General features: G+C 44.1%; 1 protein-coding gene across 1 annotated transcript in view; it reads right to left on the bottom strand.

Moving 5' to 3' along the window:
* The window catches only part of RTN1 (reticulon 1), a 197,536-nt gene that overhangs the window by 73,351 nt on the left and 101,357 nt on the right, over positions 1 to 22,828 (bottom strand). Inside the window, exons 2-3 of the mRNA XM_077820587.1 lie at positions 9,684 to 10,451; positions 5,269 to 6,066 (exon numbers count right to left, since the gene is read on the bottom strand). Coding sequence (XP_077676713.1) covers positions 5,269 to 6,066; positions 9,684 to 10,451 — 1,566 coding nt within the window. The remainder of the gene's footprint in view (positions 1 to 5,268; positions 6,067 to 9,683; positions 10,452 to 22,828) is intronic.

Below are 22,828 nucleotides of genomic sequence, written 5' to 3'. Positions count from 1 at the left end.
GTTTAAGAAGAGCAACAAATATTGCAAGACTATCAGTGAAATTGTGAGTTAGCAACATTGGGATCCTCAGCTGCTGTAAACTAGCATAGCTTTACTAAGTCAATGGAGCTACAGTGATTTATGCCTGCTGAGGATCTGGCCCTATTTCTGCATAAAGGGTCCTGATCCTGGTCCTGAACACCCTCTACTCCCTTAGTGGGCTGCATAAGTTTATTGGCACACTTGCAGATATATCAGAGAGTTCTCTGGAGTGTCTGCCCAGGGAAATGGCAGCTACTGAAATACAGAGCTGAGCATATATGTATTGTTGGCTAAGCGGTGACAAACGAGAATAAATTAGTTAGTAGCTGTCCCGGGTAGGGAAAGTTTCCACCACCAACCGTGAGGGGAACACAAGTGGCAAATGCTGACTTAATGGGAGACAAGTGGGGAAATCCACTGGTGTTTATAGGAATCCCCTGTGTGAATCAAAAAGGGATATAGCCCTTGGTAGTGAACTGGCATCAGTTTAAGCAATGAAAGGGTGGGAGGAATTCATCAAGGGAAAATACATGCTGAAAATCAAGGAAACACATATCAGGCCAAATTCATCCTGGGTGTAAGTCCACTAAATTCAGTGAGGTTACAGCAGGGATGAGTTTGGCCTATGGAGGCATTAGATACCATTAACTTAGGTTTGAACAGAGACTGGGAGTGGCTCGGTCATTACACTAATTGAATCTATTTCCCCATGTTAAGTATCCTCACACCTTCCTGTCAACTGTCCGAAATGGGCCATCTTGATTGTCACTTCAAAAGTTTTTTCCCCCTGCTGATAATAGCTCCTCTTAATTAATTAGCCTCTTACAGTTGGTATGGGTACTTCCACCTTTTCATGTCCTCTGTATGTATAAATATCTTCTTACTATATGTTCCAGTCTATGCATCCGATGAAGTGGGCTGTAGCCCACGAAACCTTATGCTTTAATAAATTGGTTAGTCTCTAAGGTGCCACAAGTACTCCTGTTCTTTATTCTGCTCAAAGACACTCATGTGCAATTCCTGTGGAACTCAGTGGGAGATTTCTCTCTCTCTCTGACAGTAGAAACTGGCCCCGTATCAAGCGGTAATGCTGAAAAACTACAGTAGGAATTGCTCAGCAAAGCGTGAGTAAGTAATCAAAAAAACCCTCTGGAAAAAACTATCACCGCTAATGAATATTAAAAAAACAAAAACAAAAAGTCTTCAGTGTTTACAGGGAAGAGATCTAGCCAGCTGTTTAATGCCATCCCTGGCATATCCCAGATTTGAACAAGTGTGTGTGTGGGGGGAAGGGGAACGGATAGAATTTATCCCAACTGCTCTTCCACTGGTGCAGAAATTCATTTGTCAATTCCTCAGTCCAGTACTCCTGCAGCACAGAGGACCTAAAGTTGTATGAAAGGGGCAGCAGGGCACTCCTGTATCATAGCACCTGTCTCACAAGGGCCCAGCCCCTGTCAGAATGTCTTGGGCCAGCGGAACAATCCCTAGACGAGTGTTCTAGCTAGCATAAGTTCAAGCAGCCCTGTGGCTGCTCTGATTTCCACTGGGGCATGGTGTGGTCCCAGGATTAGAGAAGGCAGGAAGATAGCTTAGAGCCACTTCTGTGCTCTTGTCAGCTGGGCTGGGAATGAGCTCACTACAACGGAGGAGTGAGCCCTCCAACTCTGAAGTATTAAAATATAAAATCAGGTGCTTTTTAAAATCCAAAATTTTGTTAACTTATTACCCCCAAAATTTACAGTATCTCCCATTGCAAGCATTAGACCTGATCTTGCAGCCCCTCACTCACCTGAGTCAGTCTGCTGGTTTTGGTTCACTGTAATACAATAGGTTAATTTTTAAAGTGTTCCCCATAAATTCACCATACAGGTCCATGGTAAGTCCTGGAGTTAAATCCCCTGCACGTGTATTTTACAAGGTGTGGCTATGCCCTAAAAAGCTGCACGGTAACAATGCTACTGTGAAGTTTCCATATTTGTTGTGTCACATTGATTTCCATGTCAAACTTGCTCTATTTGCAAATAGAAAGGTGGTCCCTAACTGCCAGCGTCACAAACTCAATCTGAGCTCACCCAGTCAGGGTGGGTATCTTCCCTTTTAGACATCACCAACGGTGGTGTGAACAGGTGGACAAGGGGAGAGGTCGGAGCTCCAGCAATCCTCAGCAGACAGAGTCCCTTGGGAATGACCGACAGCTGGGGTAGATTAGAGAAGCCCCTAGGCAACCCTAAGCTGTTGGCAGGACCAGCCAGTCAGGGAGCTCCCATATCCACTCCCTCTCTGCTGCATCCTGTGGAAGCAGCAAAGAGTCTGGGCCATTGTCTATTTAGAGATGAAGTTCCCCAAGATCTTAAACAGCAGACAATAAAAAGACAGATCCATTCTCTCTCACATGCCGTGTGAATTCAGCTCTGTGTTTGCATTGGAGGGAGATCTAGACATTCCCCCCAACACTCCCAAGCAGATGTCCTGAAAAAGAATAAGGCACAGTGATAGCGTGAATTAATGCACTAGTTCATCACCTTAACAGACCTCAGTTCAGATTTGACTGAGGCCATAAATTTGGTCATGTTATAGGTTTGGTGCTTCCAATCTAGTCTCTACTGGGCCTTTGTTCGTAGCATAAAAGGCAGCACACCAACTCAGTCTGGTTGTCTCAGTTTTAAAGGGACCCTAGTAGCTCAAGCTGTTGCGGATCTGGATTCAAGTGCATTTGCCTGACCTGAGTAATGGGGAAGCCGCTTTGCCCCACATACAATTACAGTACCTGGTTGTAAAACACCTATCTTTACGCAATGCCTCCTTTTCACAGACACTAGGATTAGACTCCCATTTCAGTATGTTTTATTTAAGTAATCTCCTGCTCTCCCAACCCCCAGGTTAACTGAGGGAACAGCATTACACTGATCTCTCCTTAACATAGCAAAGGTCACCCAGACATAAGACCCTTGAGTGACAAGAATAACAGGTGAAGTGGAAGCTAGACTGGAGGCTTAAAACCCTAAAATCTGAATTACTCATGATCGAACGATTCCTTTTTGATCATTACAGGCCAGGTCCTGAGATTATTGCTATGGTTTTTACTCAACACTAGACTAAGACCTTTAGCATTTGGCCCGACAGCAGCAGCAGGAACATTTCCCAGGATCTGAGCATTAGCAAAATGAAGTTGTACTCGCTCCATTCACAAGACTTGAGATTGGCCACCATAAGCCAGCTCATTATTATGGATGGAAGGGGTTCTAACAGCACCATGGGATTCTTTCAGGCGGACTGTTCCAGCCAGCAAAAAGCTATTTGTTCATCTGAACTATTTTTTCCAATCTGGTCATCCCCCCACCCCCATTCCTGTGGCCAGCACAACTCATGGAAGAGCCTGACTTGTTGCTTCCACTGCTGAGTTTGTGTAGGGTTAGCACAATTTCAGAGCATACAGTAGAACCTCAGAGTAACGAACTGACCAGTCCACTTCATACCTCATTTGGAACCAGAAGTATTCAATCAGGCAGCAGCAGAGACAAAAAATAAAGCAAATACAGTACAGCACTGTGTTGAACATAAACTACTAAAAATGGAGGGAAAGTTTTAAAAAAAATTTGACAAGGTAAGGGAACTGTTTCTGTGCTTGTTTCATTTAAATTAAGATGGTTAAAAGCAGCATTTTTCTTTTACATGGTAAAGTTTCAAAGCTGTTTTAAGTCGATGTTCAATTGTAAACTTTTGAAAATACATCATAACATTTTGTTCAGAGTTGTGAACAACCTCCATTCCCAAGGTGTCCGTAACTCTGAGTTTCTACTATATTTGTTAATGGTTATTTATTTCTTCACCAGATCCCTGACTTATGAGCCCGACCTATGCTCATAGAGCTGATCCTACAAACATCTTGGCATCTGAATAAGGTTACTCACATGAATAACTGTTACAGAACCAGGCTTGTTGTTTGTATTGATATGTTTTAGTTTGTTGATAATGAGGTCATGAAAACAAGCAGATATAAAATTAAGACTAAACTATGAAAAGTTCTGATCTTACTGTCCTAGTTTAGGGTAAACATCCAACGGGTTGCGTGGAGGTAAAGGGTCTAAGAATCAACACTACCTCACCGCTTTCTTTTCCATCTGCAAGGAGTGCTTCTCCAACCTGCCTTGGCTAATTAAAAGAGTAAGCACTTCACACCTAATTGTGTTTTCAAAAATCCAACCACAACCTTCTCTCAGAGGAGCGGAAAGGAGAAAGAAGGGAAGAATCCTCAACTGGTATGAGTCACACTGCTTAATGCACTACTAGATTGTGCCCACACGCCAGGGTTGTGGCACGATATATGACACTGAATAGAGTAGAAAGGCAGTTTGACTACGGTCAGGACTGCAGGATTGGACCCAAGTAAATTCGAATGAAAATGATATAAAGGCACAAGGGCCCAGGCCATGTCTACACTACAAAATTAAGTTGACAACTTACGTCGGCGTACAGCCGCCACAGTAATTGCATCGCTCGTGCGTGTCGGCACTTCGTTCCTGGTGTCGGCAGCGTGCGTCCTCACCAGGAACGCTTGTATCAATTGTACTGTCAGTGTGGGGCATTGTGGGATGGCTCATGAAAGCCAGTAACAGTTGATGAAAGCAACACAGTGTGTACACCGACACTGCGTTGACCTAACTACATCAACCTTGACTCCACGCCGCTCATGGAGGTGGAGTTATTAAGTCGGCATGGGGGGGGGGGGGGAAGGGAAGAAGTTATGTCAGCGGGACTGAAATTTAAGTGTGGACACTTCCATAGCTGAGGTAAGCTGTCTTGTGTCAACCGAACTCTAGTGTAGACCAGACACCAGTCTTTCTATTAATTGTATAGAGAGATTTTTAAGAGCAGAAGAGACCATTGTGATCATCCACTCAAACCTTCTGCATAGCACAGGCCATAGGACTCCACCCACAGATTCCGACGTCAATTCAGTAACTGGTGGCTGAGCTAGTATGTTCATTTACGAACACATTTAAAGCGATGACGAATCAACCACACCCGTCGGTGAGCCGTTCCAGTGGTTATTTACCCTGCATTGTTAAAGATACGTGCCTTGTTTCCAGCGTGAACTGGTCCAGCTTCAAACTCCAGCCCATTGATCTCGTTATGCCTTTGCCTGCTAGATTAAAAAACCCTCCTACGTTAATCATACACATCCCCCATTAGCGGCATTCAAGGAGAACGTGTTACTGAGACAACATACATTTCGGCATTTACCTTTTTGCTTATTTAAAAACGGCAGCGAGGGGGAAGCCAAGGGACTTCTTTTCCCAGAGTCCTTGGAAGGCAGTTTACTTTGGTTAACAACTGTTGCTTCAAGTGGCTTCTTCTGAATTATTTTTTCTTTTAGTTCTTCTGTACTGGTGGCAGAGGTTGGTGGCTCCACACTTACTTTGGGTGCAACAAAAGAGCATTTCAGATAGGAAGCAGACTCAGCTAGATTTTCCCTGTTCATCCTACTCTCTGTTGTCTTACTTACTTCAAAGTCAGAAGCATCAGGTCTTGAACCACTCTCTTCCTGGATTATGTCCATGATTATTGGTTTCATGAGAGGAGAATCTTGCTCCCTCTTGGGACTTTCTTCGGAAGCTGAAGAGGCATCGCATGACTCGATAATCAGTTCGCTGTCGAGTTCAGCTTCACGCTCTTCCCTCAGGATGCTGTACTGTATTGAAGGAGAAGCAGGCGAAGGGGGAGGTCCTCCGATATGACTGAAGGTCATGTAGCTGGAGTGTAGCACCTCTTCAGCAGCTAGCGGGTCTTCTGAGACCAGCTCTATCTCAGAGTCGCCAGACTCAGCACTGCTGGCTTCGTTATCTAAGGGGGATGAAACAGCTGGACGCCCTGGCTTGCTTTTCTGATCTTGTTTTTCTGTGTAAAGTCCTGGTGAACGCTGGACTTCAGAACGCTGGACTTCAGAGCTTTCAAAGGAAAAGCCCTTTGCTTCTTTAATGGCACTGATAAGCTCATCTTCTGACAGGCTGTATTTACCTTGAGATTCTGAGCCAGATGGTTCTGTTATCCCATGCAGAGAGAGATAGAAAGAGAGAGAGAGAGAGAGAAAATACAATGTTGTTAACAAAGATAACTTCTGATTGCTCTAAATCATTGTCTGTTGCCTAATCAAACACAGATTCAGCTAAAGTATTATTAAATGTATTTAATACAAGCCGGCAAAGTTACATTTAATAATAAACAATTATATATAGCTCTGAGATCTATGGATGGACATAAATGTGCTTTACAAGGAGGTCTGTGTCATCGTATGTCCAAGGTCTCCCAGCAACATAAGATTAGCTATTTTTTAAATGGGAAAATCATCAAGATAAAAATTACACATATAAATATACACTCGGGGCGTGCATGTACAGGGGCATGCATGCACGCACAGAATAAGTATTTTGGAAACATTTTCTTGAATTTATGGAGGAAAAAATTCTTAGCAACCTCTTGCAACAGACGTTCATTTCAGTGTTTTGTATGCAACATGCAATATTCTATTTAATAAGGCAATATTCTCACTCGCACTGCAATTCACACTTGGGATTGAATTTTCAGTACCATGGATTAGAAAGACTCAGATCCAATGTGAGCTGCTTGTCAAATACCTTGTTCATGATGCACACAGTGTAACAACGGAAATTAACCTTATTCAAGCAAAGACCCACTAAAGCCAATGCGGGCTGTCTTGGGTAAAGGCTCAGTGAAATATGAGGAAAGATCTCATGATTTGGACTGACATAATTTGACCCTTTATATTTAAACCATTTTTAATATTTATATTGGTCACTCTCCATCTGGATACAAAGGAGCAAGCCTCCTGTTGTCTACACTGGGAGTTTTGGGGGGTATAAGGAATGCAGAATCAGGTCCCTCCCAATATATTAAATTTGGATAATGAATAATCATCTGTTCTGGAGTCCCAGATGAAGGGCCATATTCTATAACAGCTACTTGGATTTATGTAATTATAAAACTTTTTTTAAAACAGCAAATATATATATGCAGATCTGAATTCGAGGAATGGCTGATCACACCACCTATTAAGGTTGCCCGACACTTCCATTTATAAGATTCTGTTTTTAGTTGCCTATAATTTTGCCTAACTTTAACCATTTGGGCTAAAATATTCCATGCTAGGTGTCTGCTTCAAGCCAATATTTTTTTTAATGTTTCAGTTAGAACGGTTCAGCTGTTTCAGAGAACAAGTCTAGGGAAAATATGTTGTTTTGCTCATGTTAAAAAAAAAATTCTGGCAACCTTTTCTTTGTAAAGCTCTACTGCCTCCATGTTTTGGAGCAGGGACTTCAAATTTGATGGGGGGTGGGGGGTAGCCTTTGTGTCAGGGATGTGCCTTTTGCTGTCCTGGTGAAAATCCGCCCAAATGTGGCCAGGTTCTAAGCCTTTGAAAAAAACCCTTCAGTTCACACATACTCTACAGAAACTTCATAGAGTTTAGCAGCTAAAGTCTCTGAAGATTCTGTCCTCACCAAGCATATTCCAGCCCTCACAGCTCCAAGAGCTGACCAGACCATAAATGTGCTATCCCCACACAGCAGCTGAGCTTGCTCCAGTCCAGGGCTACAGGGGTAAAGTGAGACTTTCCCTATAATGGTTGCTTCCAGATGCTCAGGGCCAGGGTGGGACCACGCACTGGAACTCAGAGCAAGGAAACGTCTTTTCTATGCTCTCACAGTGACCCCTCTGCTGGCACCCCAGGCCTGACTTGAAGGCAGAGGGGACAAGGGTCAGACTGGTGTAGGGTGTGACAAGGTGCCTGGTGAGACTGGGATGGGGGCGGATGGGGAAAGAAAATGACAGAGTTGGAGAAAGATGGAAAAGGATAGAATAAGGGTGACAGGGACTGGAAATTGGGGGAGAGGAGGCCTTGGGTCCCAGTCTCCTTGCACAGGTAGTCAAGGGGGGAGACTGGGAGACAGTAAAGGAAATGGCAGACTTGGAACCACTTGGCAGAGGGGGAACTGAGATTGGATGAGGAGTGGGGGGGAGACTGAGACTGACTAGACGAGGAGACTGGGAACAAGCTGGCGGGGAGAGGCCGGGGGGAGGGGGCGGGACAGATCTGACAGGCACCTGGATGGTGGGGGAGAACAGGGATTGGCTAGGCAAAGAGACTGGGACAAGGAGCTGAGGAGGGGAGTATGAGAAGACCGAGATAGGATGAGGAGAGAGACTGGGAAGTGGGGGAGGAGCAGGGAAGAGAGGGATGGCTGAAGGTTGTAGGGAAGGAGAGAGACAGATCAGACAAGGAGGTTGGAAGGAGGAACTGGAACTGTCTGGACAAGGAGACTGGAAACAAGGCACTGGGCAGGGTGGAGAACTGGGATTGGCTGGGGAAGAAGACTGGGAGGCAGGGGAGACTGGGACGGGCTGGGGAAGGACACTGACATGGGGAAGAGAAGCCTGAGTAGTGAAGACTGGGTTTGCGTAGGCAATTATAATGGGCCTGGGATGAGGAGCCAGAAGTGTGGAAGAGATGGGACTGGGACAAGGACAGGTTAGAGGGCACAAGGCAGAAGGTCAAGCTTGGGAATGGGAGAAAACAGGCAGAGAGATCTGTGCCCACCAGTACACACTCCTCTTCAGAGCCTGGATTGGAACCCAAGACTCCTGAGTCTCAGCATTCCTCTACTGTCAGCAAATATCTGTGAAACCCTCTGGCAAAGTGTGCATCCTATCCCCATCTAGTGCTGATCCCCACAGAGGACGGAAACCTACTACAGCTATCAGTTACCCCCTTAGCTCAAGTGGCAGAGGTCTGTGTGGTGGATCTAAAGGTTACATCTCTGCAGAAGAACCAGATGGATGTCAAGATGCCACCTGATGGCATTTCCACGTTTTGTAAAATGGGGATAATACCACAACACCCCTGGGAGATGAGAGGAAGGCTCACATTTGTGAAGCACCCACATATAATAGTGATGAGCACTACATAAAGACTCATGAGGAAAGTCCTAATTCTGCTCTAGAGTGGGCTTTGAACAGTGCGCAGTGAATAAGACCTGGGGCCACACATTGGGGAGGAGTCTAAAATGAAATACTAAATAGCCGCTCACTAAGTGAGGCTGGGTGGTGGGGGAAGGAATATGTTGTGCCCTATAAAGTTCTCCCCTCCCCAGTACAAAAAGGGAGCCCAGTTTCTCTCAGAGGGGTGTCACGGATCCACGATGACTCCCTAGCCGGGGGCAGCTTTCCCCCCTCCCCCCACTGGGGCCTGTGCCCTCATTAAGCATTAAGAGTTTTGTTAGGGATGTGTCCTCCAGCTCACTCTGTCCATTTGGTTTCGGCTCTGCAGTGTGAACAGAAGCAAAGAGCAGTACAACGTTGACACCCTCTAAGGTGCTGAGCACCTGACATAGTTCAGCTGACTTCAATGGGAACTGCAGGTGCTCAGCCCCTTTGGAAATCAGGCTATTAGTTTAGATAATGATAAGTCTCTGAACACACACAGAGAGCTCACCTGTAAAGTAAATGGGGTGCTTTTTTAACACAGTCGGTGAAATCCTGGCCCTGCTGAAGTCAATGGGAGATTTCCCATTAACTTCAATGGGGTCAGGATTTTACCCAATCACTTTCTAGCATAGTAAGATACTGGGTGTCGGACATCTTACCTGTGCCAGAAGATGGTGGTGTGAGAGAACCTGGGCTATCATCTTCTGGCTCTGACACAGTCACTGTTGGAACCACTTCATGGCTTGGTTTCAGCCCTGTTTCTTGCTTATTTGGAGGTGACTCTTTGTTTGCAGGTTCCCCTACGCTTTCTATCTCAGTGAGTGTAATCTTGACCGGTGCTGTAATCAATGAGGCACTGTGTTGGTCACCAAATATTTCCTCTGCATAGGATGGAACAGTTGATTCTTCAAAAAAGTTTTGTCCTTTGGCCACTTTTGTCTCCTCAAAAGCCGGTTTCTTTGATCCAGAAATATGCTCTAACTTGGCTGCTGTTTCAGGGCACTTATCGATAAAGCTTGTATTCTTGTCTTCTAAGCTTGTGTTGCATCTTTCTTGGTATTTTACCTCTTCTGATCTACTTATGTCCATGTATTTATAAGCTTCTACTTTCATGGGACCTGCTAAGGTTTTATTGACATCAGTGGATTCTGCAGGAGTCATCTCTATTCCTGAATCTGAGCTAAACAACCCACGGGACTCAAATCCCATCACATCTTGAATAGAGTGCCCTAGTGTGTTAAATCCTTCTGTGCTGTCTGAACAAGTAACATGGCTGTTCTCTTTTTGCAGTATTCCCGAGAAGTAGGTAGAATCTGGTGGAGAGGTGTAACGGTCATCTGATATCAGAGATGTGTAAAAGGACCGGTCTCCTCCTTTAGATGTTTTAGTGGAACCGTAATCAAAGAGGTGAGAGGCCTCTGCATCACCTAAAGAAAACACACAAAAAAGAACACATAGTGAAATGGCAAAGTGACTCCTTTTAATTGCTCTTTCTGCAAAGTTTCCCTTTCTCCAGAGATTGAGGAAAATAATCTTCAATCCGATTAATTTTTAGAAAAAATAAAGGTAAATGAGCTCCCAGTCTCACCCACATGTTTGAAAGGAAACTCCAAGCACTGTGAGTGAAAGGCCCAGTTTGAATGTAATTGCAAAATGGTCAAATAGACACACAGACAGTTATCAATGACAAATGAACTTGGAACCTTCATCAGTAACAGTGTAAGGGGACTGTTGCCCCCTTACTAACATTCAATGGGGGTGTTTTAGTTGCTGGCTCCCGGTACTAGAAAGGGGGAAGGGTTCATGTGCAGAGGCAATGTGGTTCAGTGAAATAAGTCAAAAGACTTGGGTTCTATTCCCGGCTGTGGCACTGACCTGCTTTGTGTCCTGAGGTAAGTCATTTCACCTCTGTCTCCCTGCCCATCATCTGTCTTGTCTACTTAGACTCAAAGGGCCACACTTTCAAAGGTATTGGCTTCCTGACTGACTTGGGTGCTTTTGAAAAGCACATGAGATGCCTATATGTACCTTTGGACACCTAAATATCTTTCAGAGTAACAGCCGTGTTAGCCTGTATTCGCAAAAAGAAAAGGAGTACTTGTGGCACCTTAGAGACTAACCAATTTATCTGAGCATAAGCTTTCGTGAGCTACAGTGGAGTGAGCTTCCACTCCATGCATCCGACGAAGTGAGCTGTAGCTCACGAAAGCTTATGCTCAGATAAATTGGTTAGTCTCTAAGGTGCCACAAGTATTAAATATCTTTGCAAATCTGGCTCTAAGCTCACTAGGACAGAGCCTGGGGCAACACAGCACAATGGGCTAACTGATCTCAGCAGGGGGCCTCTAGGTGTTATTGTATCATTAATAAATACTAATACTAATAATTAATAGTTGCTGGGGCCAGCCACTAGAAGACGCAATGATCACATGTGCTAAATTAATGTGTCAAATGACAGGTTTCAGAGTGGCAGCCGTGTTAGTCTGTATCAGCAAAAACAACGAGGAGTCCTTGTGGCAGTTTAGAGACTAACAAATTTATTTGGGCATAAGCTTTCATGGGCTAAAACTCATTTCATCAGATACATGGAGTGGAACATACAGTAGGGAGGTATAAATACACAGCAGATGAAAAGATGGGAGTTGCCTTACCAAGTGAGGGGTCAGTGCTAATGAGCCAATTCAATTTAAGTTGGAAGTAGGCAATTCTCAACAGTTGACAAGAAGGAGTGGAAATCACTTTTGTAGTGTTAATGAGGCCAATGTAAATAAGGTGGCCCATTTCAAACAGTTGATAAGAAGGTCTGAGTATGTAGCAAGGGGAAATTAGTTTTTGTAAAAACAAGGAGGCATACTTGTGGCACCTTAGAGACTAACAAATTGATTTAGTTTCTGTAGTGATCCATCCACTCCCAGTCTCTGTTCAGGCCTAATTTGATGGTGTCCAGTTTGCAAATTAATTCCAGTTCTGCAGTTTCTCGTTGGAGTCTGTTTTTAGAAGTTTTTTTTTGTTGAAGAACTGCCATTTTTAAATCCGTTATTGAGTGACCAGGGAGATTGAAGTGTTCTCTGACTGGTTTTTGAATGTTTTTAAACGAGCACAGCCTGGAAATCAGCCACTCCTGTGTTCCAGTTCCATCTCTGAGGCCCTGGGTAAGTTGTTTAGACCCTTAACTTTCACCAGTGACCTCTAATTATAGGCATCTCAATTTCTGGGTGCCCAGCTTTTAAATGTGGGGCTTTATTTCCAGGGGGTGCTGAGCACCCATGACTACAATTGAAGCCAATGGAAGCTCTGGTTCCTGAGGACCTGATTTGTCAGATGCTAACTGCCAGATTTTCAAAAGAGAATGTTGGGTGCTTTCACCCAGAATTTGAGGTCACTTTGGAAACTTTTCTGCCTTAGTTTCCCCATCTGTAAAAGAGAATGTTGGGTGCTCAAAATTAATACTTACCTATCTCAAGGGAGTGTGGTGTACATCACTTAGTAACTTCTGTATGAGCTACAAAGTATGAGTGTTGATAATTGTTAATATCAACCTAAACAGTTGGATGGATTAATTATTATTTAAGGATTTTAACTCATCGTTAAGGGAGATGCAGTAGTATAGCATAAGTATAGTATCATAGTATGGAGTTTACCCACCTCTCATTTGGGGAATATGGTATTTATCCCCCTCTAATTTAAGGAATAAAGCAATTAATCACTCCTACTCTCCTGTGATGAACAAATCTTGGCTGTATGACCATCACAACTGATGGGTGTGTTATCTACCAACTCATTATGCTCAGCCAAAAATGCATTTTAATAGCACATCCAGTTTTCACCCTGATGTCATTCTAGCCTAAACCCATTCTGAATAAGGGCACTGCTTGGCCTGGAACACTAGAAAGGTTAGTTTACCCACTTCTTGTTTTACCACCACACCCCTGGGGAGAACTATGCAATGCAATGATAGAACAATATGCTCATGCCTTCCCTAAAACATAATGCTGTCAAAACATAACCACTGCCATCACTGAGTGTCAGAAGAAAGCCATTAAAACAGTAACAAAGTGCAGTAAATAACCACTCCATGGCTTTGTGTTGAGGAGAAATATAAATATTCATGAATATGCCTTTCTGTTTCATTTTACTTTCCAGGCACAGTTTGTGAACACATTTCCCAGAAAAAAATGTATTGTGTACATTAAAGTCCCTAGCGCCCAATCATAGATTCATAGATTTTCCTAGAGTTTAAGGCCAGAAGGGACCATTAAATCACCAAGTCTGACCTCCTGTATATCACAGACCACAGATTTTTACCCAGTTAGCCATGAAGAGAGCCCAATAACTTGTGTCTAACACATATCTTCCAGAAAGGCATCCAGTCTTGATCTGAAGGCATTAAGCCTGCAATCCTTCTGCATATGTCCCACTGAGATCAGTGGGAGTCCTGCACCTGGAATGAATGGCACTGCCAGGTTTTTAGCCTGCAGAAATACTGCGAGAGGTGGGATGCTTCTTGGGGTATCCAGGACTGTGAGCCACCTGGTTATCCCCTTAACTGGGTTTCAGTTTCCTAACATCACCAGCCTGTTAGTCCTCACACACTCTCCTCTGGGCTATGCCAGCCCTTGGTTTGTCTTGAAAGGTAACAATTAGCTGCATCCCAATCCCCCAGTTCATTGAACCATTCCCCTGTAGTGTTCAGCCCCTTGTCCACTGAACACTCACAGAAATACCAGGTCAGCTGTCCCTGGAAAAACAGTATACACAACAGTTTCAACTCAGGAGTGGCACCAGGCTTAATATCACAGTACTGAGATATAATTATAGTGAAAACAACAAGTTTATCATCAAAGATTCGCAATTCAAATGACAGTAAGAATGTTGGAAACAAAGAGTTACATATAAAACAAAATCATATCATGCTCTCTAGAGACTAAATTTGACAGGTTAACCTCTCGCGTAAAGAAGTTTTATCCCACTCTTCTGCAGCGTTTAAACCAGAGTTAATGGAGATCCCATTTTTATGCATGTAAACACACGGCCTGTTTACTTCCTAGATGCAGAATAAAGGTGTTTTTTCTTTGCCTTCTGCTTATATCTGCAAAGTTCCTTGTTTGAACTCAGAGTCAAGATAACCACCTGTGGATCATTTTTCCCATGTGCTGCTTGCCTGTTGTTTTCATATCTCTCCGACTTCACCTGTAAATGGTTAGTCATTGTATTAGCTTACAGTGGTTAATCTACATTTCTTGTCTGACAAAAAACCTATTGGTCAACCTGCCTTGAAAAAAGACTAAGAACATATTTTCAGCACACCTGCCTAACTCCTTACCTAGCATCTGTACATCCATTTCACAGTGCTATTGATGAGCAGTGTGGCCCTGGCTTTCATTTAGGACCTCACATGATATTCTTTGAATCAGAATGTACACATCAGAATCAAGACATTTCTGTAACCCCCCTGCCAGTGAGCACTGAGAGGTTATTGGGTCACAATAGGCATCGAGTGGGACTTTCAATCATGCAATAAAAACTACCACACAGACAAGTTCACACACCACTAGAGAACATGCTAGCCAGATTCTGATCTCAGGGGTGGTGGTGGCTTGTGAAACGAACATATGGCTAGGAGTGAAGGACATCTGGATTCTATTCCAGACTCTCCTATTGACTTGCTATGTGACTCTGGACAAGTCACTGCCTCTCTCTGCTATAGATTCCTTCTTGGTTACATAGGGCTAATAATGTTTCCCTGACTTTGTAAAATACCATATAAAGGCAGATAATTATTTATTTTTATTACACGGGTGCAAATCCAGAATAACTTCATTGTCTTCTGTGGAGTGACTCCAGATTCACACCAGATTAGAATTAACCTAAACCCTACTACCATCAAGCAGACTCGAAGGTCCTTGGGTCCAGGTGAGCTCCATGTTGCACAGGACCCAAAGGGAGAAGCAAAACCAGCTTTATGTCATTTATGTCCTCATCCTGAGGCAAGCCAGGGGCTGATTTGTCCCTCAGTTTCAGAGCTGCTCTAATTTGCACCCAGCAGCCAATGACTCTAAGGATCTGATCTGGGGATGGCACACAGGCTTACTGCAGTGTTCCAGCCAGACCCCCTCAGCTTTGTCCCTTCTATGCCTCCCATGCTGAGGGCTCCACACTCCAGGAGGACCCTTAGGTCACTGGGTAAGCCAGTTTTATGACCCTTTTGTGCTGAAGGGCAGGATTGAGGAGCTGTCCCCAATGCACCTGTGTTCAGGTGCCCATCCTTTCCTCTAGGAGATAACACCCACTGCAAGACAGGCTTATTGGAGCTGATTGGGAGTAAAAAAATTCCTGCAAAAAATTCACCTTTTCATTGAAAAAAAACAAAACATTTTTAGCAGAAAACCACAAAAAATGGAACATTTTCAATTTTTGTCCAAAAATGTTCTGTTTTCTGCTGAAAATTTGGAGCTTGCCAGGAAAGCAGATGCTTGTCATGGAAACGTTCATTCAGCCAAAACCCCAGTTTTCCATAGCCCTCATTTTCAATTTGCCTTTTCTGGGCTCCTCTATGCCCTCTCCCCTATGAGTGGTGCACTCCTCGGGCTGGTGCTGAAAGAACACACAGGCACACCTGCCATAGCTACTCACTCAATAACTCCCCCCCACACATACACTTTGCTGACCAAATCACTCTCAATATGGTTGGAGCCAAAAGCAGTGTTGGGCCTAGGAAGTTTGAACACTTTGGCTGATATTTAACAACAGCTGTATCTATCTTAGCTACTTATATAGCCTGTAGTATCCAAATGCCTTACAGATTTTAATGTATTTATCCTCATGACAGCCCTGTGAATTAGGGAAGTGCTATCATCCCTATTTACATAGAATCATAGAATATCAGGGTTGGAAGGGACCCCAGAAGGTCATCTAGTCCAACCCCCTGCTCGAAGCAGGACCAATTCCCAGTTAAATCATCCCAGCCAGGGCTTTGTCAAGCCTGACCTTAAAAACCTCTAAGGAAGGAGATTCTACCACCTCCCTAGGTAACGCATTCCAGTGTTTCACCACCCTCTTAGTGAAAAAGTTTTTCCTAATATCCAATCTAAACCTCCCCCACTGCAACTTGAGACCATTACTCCTTGTTCCGTCATCTGCTACCATTGAGAACAGTCTAGAGCCATCCTCTTTGGAACCCCCTTTCAGGTAGTTGAAAGCAGCTATCAAATCCCGCCTCATTCTTCTCTTCTGCAGGCTAAACAATCCCAGCTCCCTCAGCCTCTCCTCATAAGTCATGTGTTCTAGACCCCTAATCATTTTTGTTGCCCTTCGCTGGACTCTCTCCAATTTATCCACATCCTTCTTGTAGTGTGGGGCCCAAAACTGGACACAGTACTCCAGATGAGGCCTCACCAATGTCGAATAGAGGGGAACGATCACGTCCCTCGATCTGCTCGCTATGCCCCTACTTATACATCCCAAAATGCCGTTGGCCTTCTTGGCAACAAGGGCACACTGCTGACTCATATCCAGCTTCTCGTCCACTGTCACCCCTAGGTCCTTTTCCACAGAACTGCTGCCTAGCCATTCGGTCCCTGGTCTGTAGTGGTGCATTGGATTCTTCCATCCTAAGTGCAGGACCCTGCACTTATCCTTATTGAACCTCATCAGATTTCTTTTGGCCCAATCCTCCAATTTGTCTAGGTCCTTCTGTATCCTATGGAAACCTGATACACATAAAGGGTAAGTGACTTGCCCCAGGGTGTCTGTTAAAAGCAGGTAATTCAATCTGCATCTCCCAAGTCCTGTGACAGTGCCCTAACCACGGGACCATCTGATTTGCCAATAGGCCCCATACCGTAGCCTGTTATGTTCACAGCATACACAGAGAAGGTAGAAGTAGAATAAAAAACATTTATATTCTCCCTGAAAGGTTACAAGATAACCCTACTTTAGTTCTTAGAACCCAGAAATCTAACACACAGCAGCCAGTCACCAGTCACATGAGTATTCACAAACACTTTCTCTTTCTGCAAACACAAAATTGTTCCTGTGAAGATTCATGGAATGCTGGGGGTGCTGATCCAGACAAAGCAAATTCAAAACCAATATTCACAAATGCTTGTTTGCAATATTCAATCAGCTCTACCCACAGCATACATATGTCAGATGACCATGCCTTAGAAGATCTTAGCATTTCTGGTCAATAGCTTAGTGCAATGGTAATCGAAATTGTTGGCTTAGTATCAGGGGCTTAGCAGCAAGTCACTTATACTTAGTGGTTATAGCACAGCAAAACAGATGATTACTAATATTTTTCTTAGAGGCTGGTATCTATTTAGCTTTTCAGCAAAAAAGTTAAAAATAAAACATGTAATAATAACTGCTAATAAATATTATTTACACTTTTTGAAAACAAACAATAGTGTAGTTGATGGTATCAAACATAACTGTCGCTTTTTAATAAGCTCCCTGTTGATCCTTGATCATTTCCCAATGCCAGATCAGAAACCAGACTTCTAACTGATGTTACTAGGGTGAAACTAGAGTTGTTTCTAGGTTCAGTAGCGTTTTGAATTAGCATAGCGCACTGAGAAATCCCAACTCCCAGGACCGCTGCAGCGTTCATAAGATTGTGTATGATTAAATTGACTTATTACAAGGATTCAGTGCAGATCCACATTTATATAGGAAATGACTGTAGAAACTTTAACTCCAATTGTAAAAGTGTCTCTTAAGAAAATATTAATACATAAGCTACTAGTCTGGCCATTAAAGATCGGGAAATCTATAACTGCTGGCTAGATGTATCTAGGATCTAGCTCAGTGCAGATAGCTACCCTTTTATCAAAGAGTGGTGTATTCAGAGCCTAGTGATTAAGCAGACTCCCTCTAACTTTTTAAATTTATTCAGATTCAGTTCAATATCCGTGGGAAAGGGAGGGATGAATAGCCCTAGTAACTGACACTGAATTTAATCTTGTTTCAAATGTTCCCCCAAAACTTTGCTTGCCAATTCAGGTAAAGCAAAGCAATTCACTGACAGAAAGAAGCAGTCATGATGTCCTGTAATACAAGTCTTGGAGAAATAATATATCTGAGTGTTGATCCAGCACATTTGTGGAGATGGCTAATGGAGATTAAAATGTGCCTGTCTAGTGTAATGGTTTACTCCCCAAACTGTAGGGAAATCAGCTGATTTTTAAATCTCTCCAGAAAACTCTAGTTTGCTAACAGGGAACTTTTATCTTTATCAGAAAGAAAGTTGTCCATTATCTAAAGCAGTGGTGGGCAAGCTTTTTGGCCCGAGGGCCACATCTGGGTGGGGAAATTGCATGCAGGGCCATGAATGTAGGGCTGGGGTAGGGGGTTGGGGTGCAGGAGGGAGTGTGGGGTATGGGAGGGGGTGCAGTGTGCAGGAAGGGGCTCAGGGCAAGGGGTTGGAGCGGAGGAGGGGCGAGAGGCATACGAGGGGGCTCAGGAAAGGGGGTTGGGATGCAGGAGGGGTGCAGGGTGCGGCAGGGGGCTGAGGTGAGGCAGGGGCTCACGGCAGGGAGTTGGGATATGCAGTGCAGGAGGGGTTCAGGCTCCGGCCCAGTGTCACTTACCTGGAGTGGCTCTGGGGTGGCAGTGGCATGCTCCAGGGCCAGGGCCCCAGTTCCCCATTCCCAGCCAATGGGAGCTTCGGGGGAGGTACCCACAGGCAAGAGCAGCGCATGGAGCCCTCTGCCCCTCAACAGAGGTCACAGGGATTTGGTGCCGGGCACTTCCCGGAGCAGCGCGGGGCCTGGGGTGCCACGGGGGTGGCAATCCCACCGGCTGGATCCAAAGCCCTGAGGGGCCAGATCCAGCCCGCAGGCTGTAGTTTGCCCACCGCTGATCTAAAGGCTCATTGTTTGTATTCTCCCTATGAGAAATTCACCCCTTTTGCAAAAGGCCAGTCCAAGGATCATGCACCACGTAAATCCCACTTAACCTTTGTTTTGAGAACTGACTTAAGTGGTACATAGGCCTTGACTTTCTGCACAGGGTGAATTTTGCTCCTGAGGCAAAATACTTGTCCCAATGAAGTTAATGGTAAAAGCCCCATTAATTTCGCTGCTGGTATGTAGCTAAGAGACTATGTGACTGATTAAATGGCCATGGAACTCTATGGGAGTTCTACATTTATGCTAAACTAACATTTATTAAATGTGTTTTCAGGAATTGAAAAGAATAAGAGATTTTGAAAATGGCTATTTTGTGTCATCAGGGCTAAGTTATTGACTGAACAAAATGGTCTCCATTAAAGGCTAAATTCTGAAGCTATTAAACAGTTGATGACCAAACTAATTTAGAAATCGTTGGTTCCATATAGAGTAACTTTCTGAATTTAAAAAAAGCCATTGATGTCCAATTTGGATCAATGAAAGATTAAGTGCTCCATGGTAATGGAACAGAACTAAAAAATAGCTGAGGATAATAGCTGAGAAAAATAGCTAATTCAAATGAGTGATTACTATAGTTTCTGCAAAGTAGGATCTGATAAATCTCCCCCAGTGAATAGTTTAGAATCTTTTGCATGTGCCAAGAAAATTATTAGGCGCATGTATAAAATAACCAGGATCCATGTTAACAGGTCTTTATCAAGTTGTCAAAAAGGTAGGTTATTTAAATATAGACAGGCACTCAGATACCACTGTGATGGCCTCCAATATAGAACTGCTGGATTAATTCATATGAATGTGAAAGTCTAGTTCTATTCTGAAAAAGAATTGTAAAAATAGCAACACCAGGTTCAATGTTGATTGTACCTCATTGATCTTTTTTCAGATCAAATCTACTAAATTTTCAGAGGGGGAGGCATTGGCCTTGAGGCCTTCACCATTACACTGTATCTACAGATACTACCTGTTCAATGCAGATCAGCCTTTTGCTGTGCAAAAACAACTTTATTGAACTTACATCCTTTACAACAATGCTAGATATGCCTATCTACCAGCAGATGGTGCTCTTTGTACTAACTTACTATTTGCAAATCCAGCTTTTACATTCACACTTCTCTACAGAACTCTCATGAGCCTGCCTGTATGAAAGATTTAACTCAGCCATGTACAGTATGGTCAAATATGGACAGAATCAACGGCAATTGGCTGGCAATCACTTTGTGATACATTTATGAGATGAGGAATACTTGTGGTACCTTAGAGACTAACAAATTTGAGCATAAGCTTTCGTGAGCTACAGCTCACTTCATCGGATGCATTCAGTGGAAAATACAGTGGGGAGATTTATATACATAGAGAACATGAAACAGTGGGTGTTACCATACACACTGTAAGGAGAGTGATCACTTAAGATGAGCTAATACCAACAGGAGAGCCGGGGGGGCGGAAGGGGGAGAAAACCTTTTGTAGTGATAATAAAGGTGGGCCATTTCCAGCCGTTGACAAGAACGTCTGAGGAACAGTGGGGGGGGGGGGGGTGGGAAATAAACATGGGGAAATAGTTTTACTTTGTGTAATGACCCATCCACTCCCAGTCTCTATTCAAGCCTAAGTTAATTGTATCCAGTTTGCAAATTAATTCCTATTCAGCAGTCTCTCATTGGAGTCTGTTTTTGAAGTCTTTTTGTTGTAATATTGCAACTTTTAGGTCTGTAATCAAGTGACCAGAGAGATTGAAGTGTTCTCCAACTGGTTTTTGAATGTTATAATTCTTAACATCTGTTTTGTGTCCATTTATTCTTTTACGTAGAGACTGTCCAGTTTGCTCAATGTACATGGCAGAGGGGCATTGCTGGCACATGATGGCATATATCACATGGGTAGATGTGCAGGTGAACGAGCCTCTGATAGTGTGGGTGATGTGATTAGGCCCTATGATGGTGTCCCCTGAATAGATATGTGGACACAGTTGGCAAGGGGCTTTGTTGCAAGGATAGGTTCCTGGGTTAGTGGTTCTGTTGTGTGGTTGCTGGTGAGTATTTGCTTCAGGTTGGGGGGCTGTCTGTAAGCAAGGACTGGCCTGTCTCCCAAGATCTGTGAGAGTGATGGGTCGTCCTTCAGGATAGGTTGTAGATCCTTGATGATGCGTTGGAGAGGTTTTAGTTGGGGGCTGAAGGTGATGGCTAGTGGCATTCTGTTATTTTCTTTGTTGGGCCTGTCCTGTAGTAGGTGACTTCTGGGTACTCTTCTGGCTCTGTCCAACTGTTTCTTCACTTCAGCAGGTGGGTATTGTAGTTGTAAGAATGCTTGATAGAGATCTTGTAGGTGTTTGTCTCTATCTGAGGGGTTGGAGCAAATGCGGTTGTATCGTAGAGCTTGGCTGTAGACAAATGGATCGTGTGGTGTGATCTGGGTGAAAGCTGGAGGCATGTAGGTTTTCTTCCCCCCACCCCCTGCTCTCCTGCTGGTATTAGCTCATCTTAAGTGATCACTCTCGTTACAGTGTGTATGGTAACACCCATTGTTTCATGTTCTCTGTGTATATAAATCTCCCCACTGTATTTTCCACTGAATGCATCCGATGAAGTGAGCTGTAACTCATGAAAGCTTATGCTCAAATAAATTTGTTAGTCTCTAAGGTGCCACAAGTACTCCTTTTCTTTTTGCGAATACAGACTAACACGACTACTACTCTGAAACCTGTCATTTATGAGATGGACATTATCAGATCTCCCAACAGTCCTGGGTTTCATGAGATTATCCCCCTTTGGCCTCCAAGCCCTCCCTGTCCCAGCTGATGGGTAATTTGCTCTGGGCTCATTTGAGAAGGCCCCCAAATTGAGTGGCATTGTGATCTGGCGCCTGGAGTCACAGCACCACTCAGGTTTAGCTCATCTGCCCTTCTGTAGATGGAGGCAGAGGGGTAGACAGACCAAATTTAAGTGGCGTTGCAACCCTGTGCACTAGGTTGATTGCCAATCAAATTTGGCTTGTCCATCCCTCTGTCTCCACCTACAGAGGAGAGAAGGGGCAAACCTGAATGGTGTTGTGTCCTGCTTTAGTCTCTTGAAATGGTGGGAAGTCTGCATTATAAAAAAATGAATGTATCGCAGCAGAGGCAAATTGCATTCACATCCTGGACGTTCGTTTCCCCAGCTCTCTGTGAGTCCTGAATGCAGGGGCAGATGGGAGGATGCTTTGTGCTAACTCAACGCAGCTGGCTAGACTTTGCTTTAGTTCCCTGAGACAGGACAGAGACCATGCATCCGATGAGAAGGAGTGAAGCTGTGACACAAGTTATCCTCCTCAAGGAGTTTCCCCCCAGGATCCCAGAAGGAAAGCTGCAGTGTGGAGAGACAGGGAGGCTGTGGGTCACAACCCAAGTGATGAAGGGGCTCCAGGGCAAAAGGATGGGGGAGGAAACAGCAGAACTGAGTCTCTTCTCTCACTTATACTGGTTTTACATCTGGGTAACTCCATTGCCTTCAGTGGAGTGTCTCCTGATTTACACCCACATGATAGGAGGAGCAAGCCCTGAACTCTTACAATCTTGCATTAGACAACGGTGATATCATTTGCATGTCGTCTTTCCCATCCGAAGGTCCAAAGAAGACAGCCCAGAGCTGGGGCTGGGTGGTTTTTCCTCCCCTTGAGATGCCTACTGACTCTATCTCAATAAGACTCCTGAGCAATTCAGAAAACCAACCTGGGTAAATCATAGCACTGGCTAAGCTGCTGAGCTCAAGAGCATTTTCTCTGGGAGGGTTGTGTAGAGAACAGGGACACTCAGGAACACAACGAGGGGCTAAATCCTAAGCAGCACTGAGCTCCCAACTCCCATTGTCTTCAGTGCGATTTGTGAGTGCTTTCCCTGACAAAGCTGTGTACCACAGCCA

The sequence above is a fragment of the Eretmochelys imbricata genome, chromosome 6, assembly GCF_965152235.1.
Source record: "Eretmochelys imbricata isolate rEreImb1 chromosome 6, rEreImb1.hap1, whole genome shotgun sequence".
NCBI lineage: Eukaryota > Metazoa > Chordata > Testudines > Cheloniidae > Eretmochelys > Eretmochelys imbricata.
This window is presented reverse-complemented; position numbering and strand designations above follow the sequence as displayed.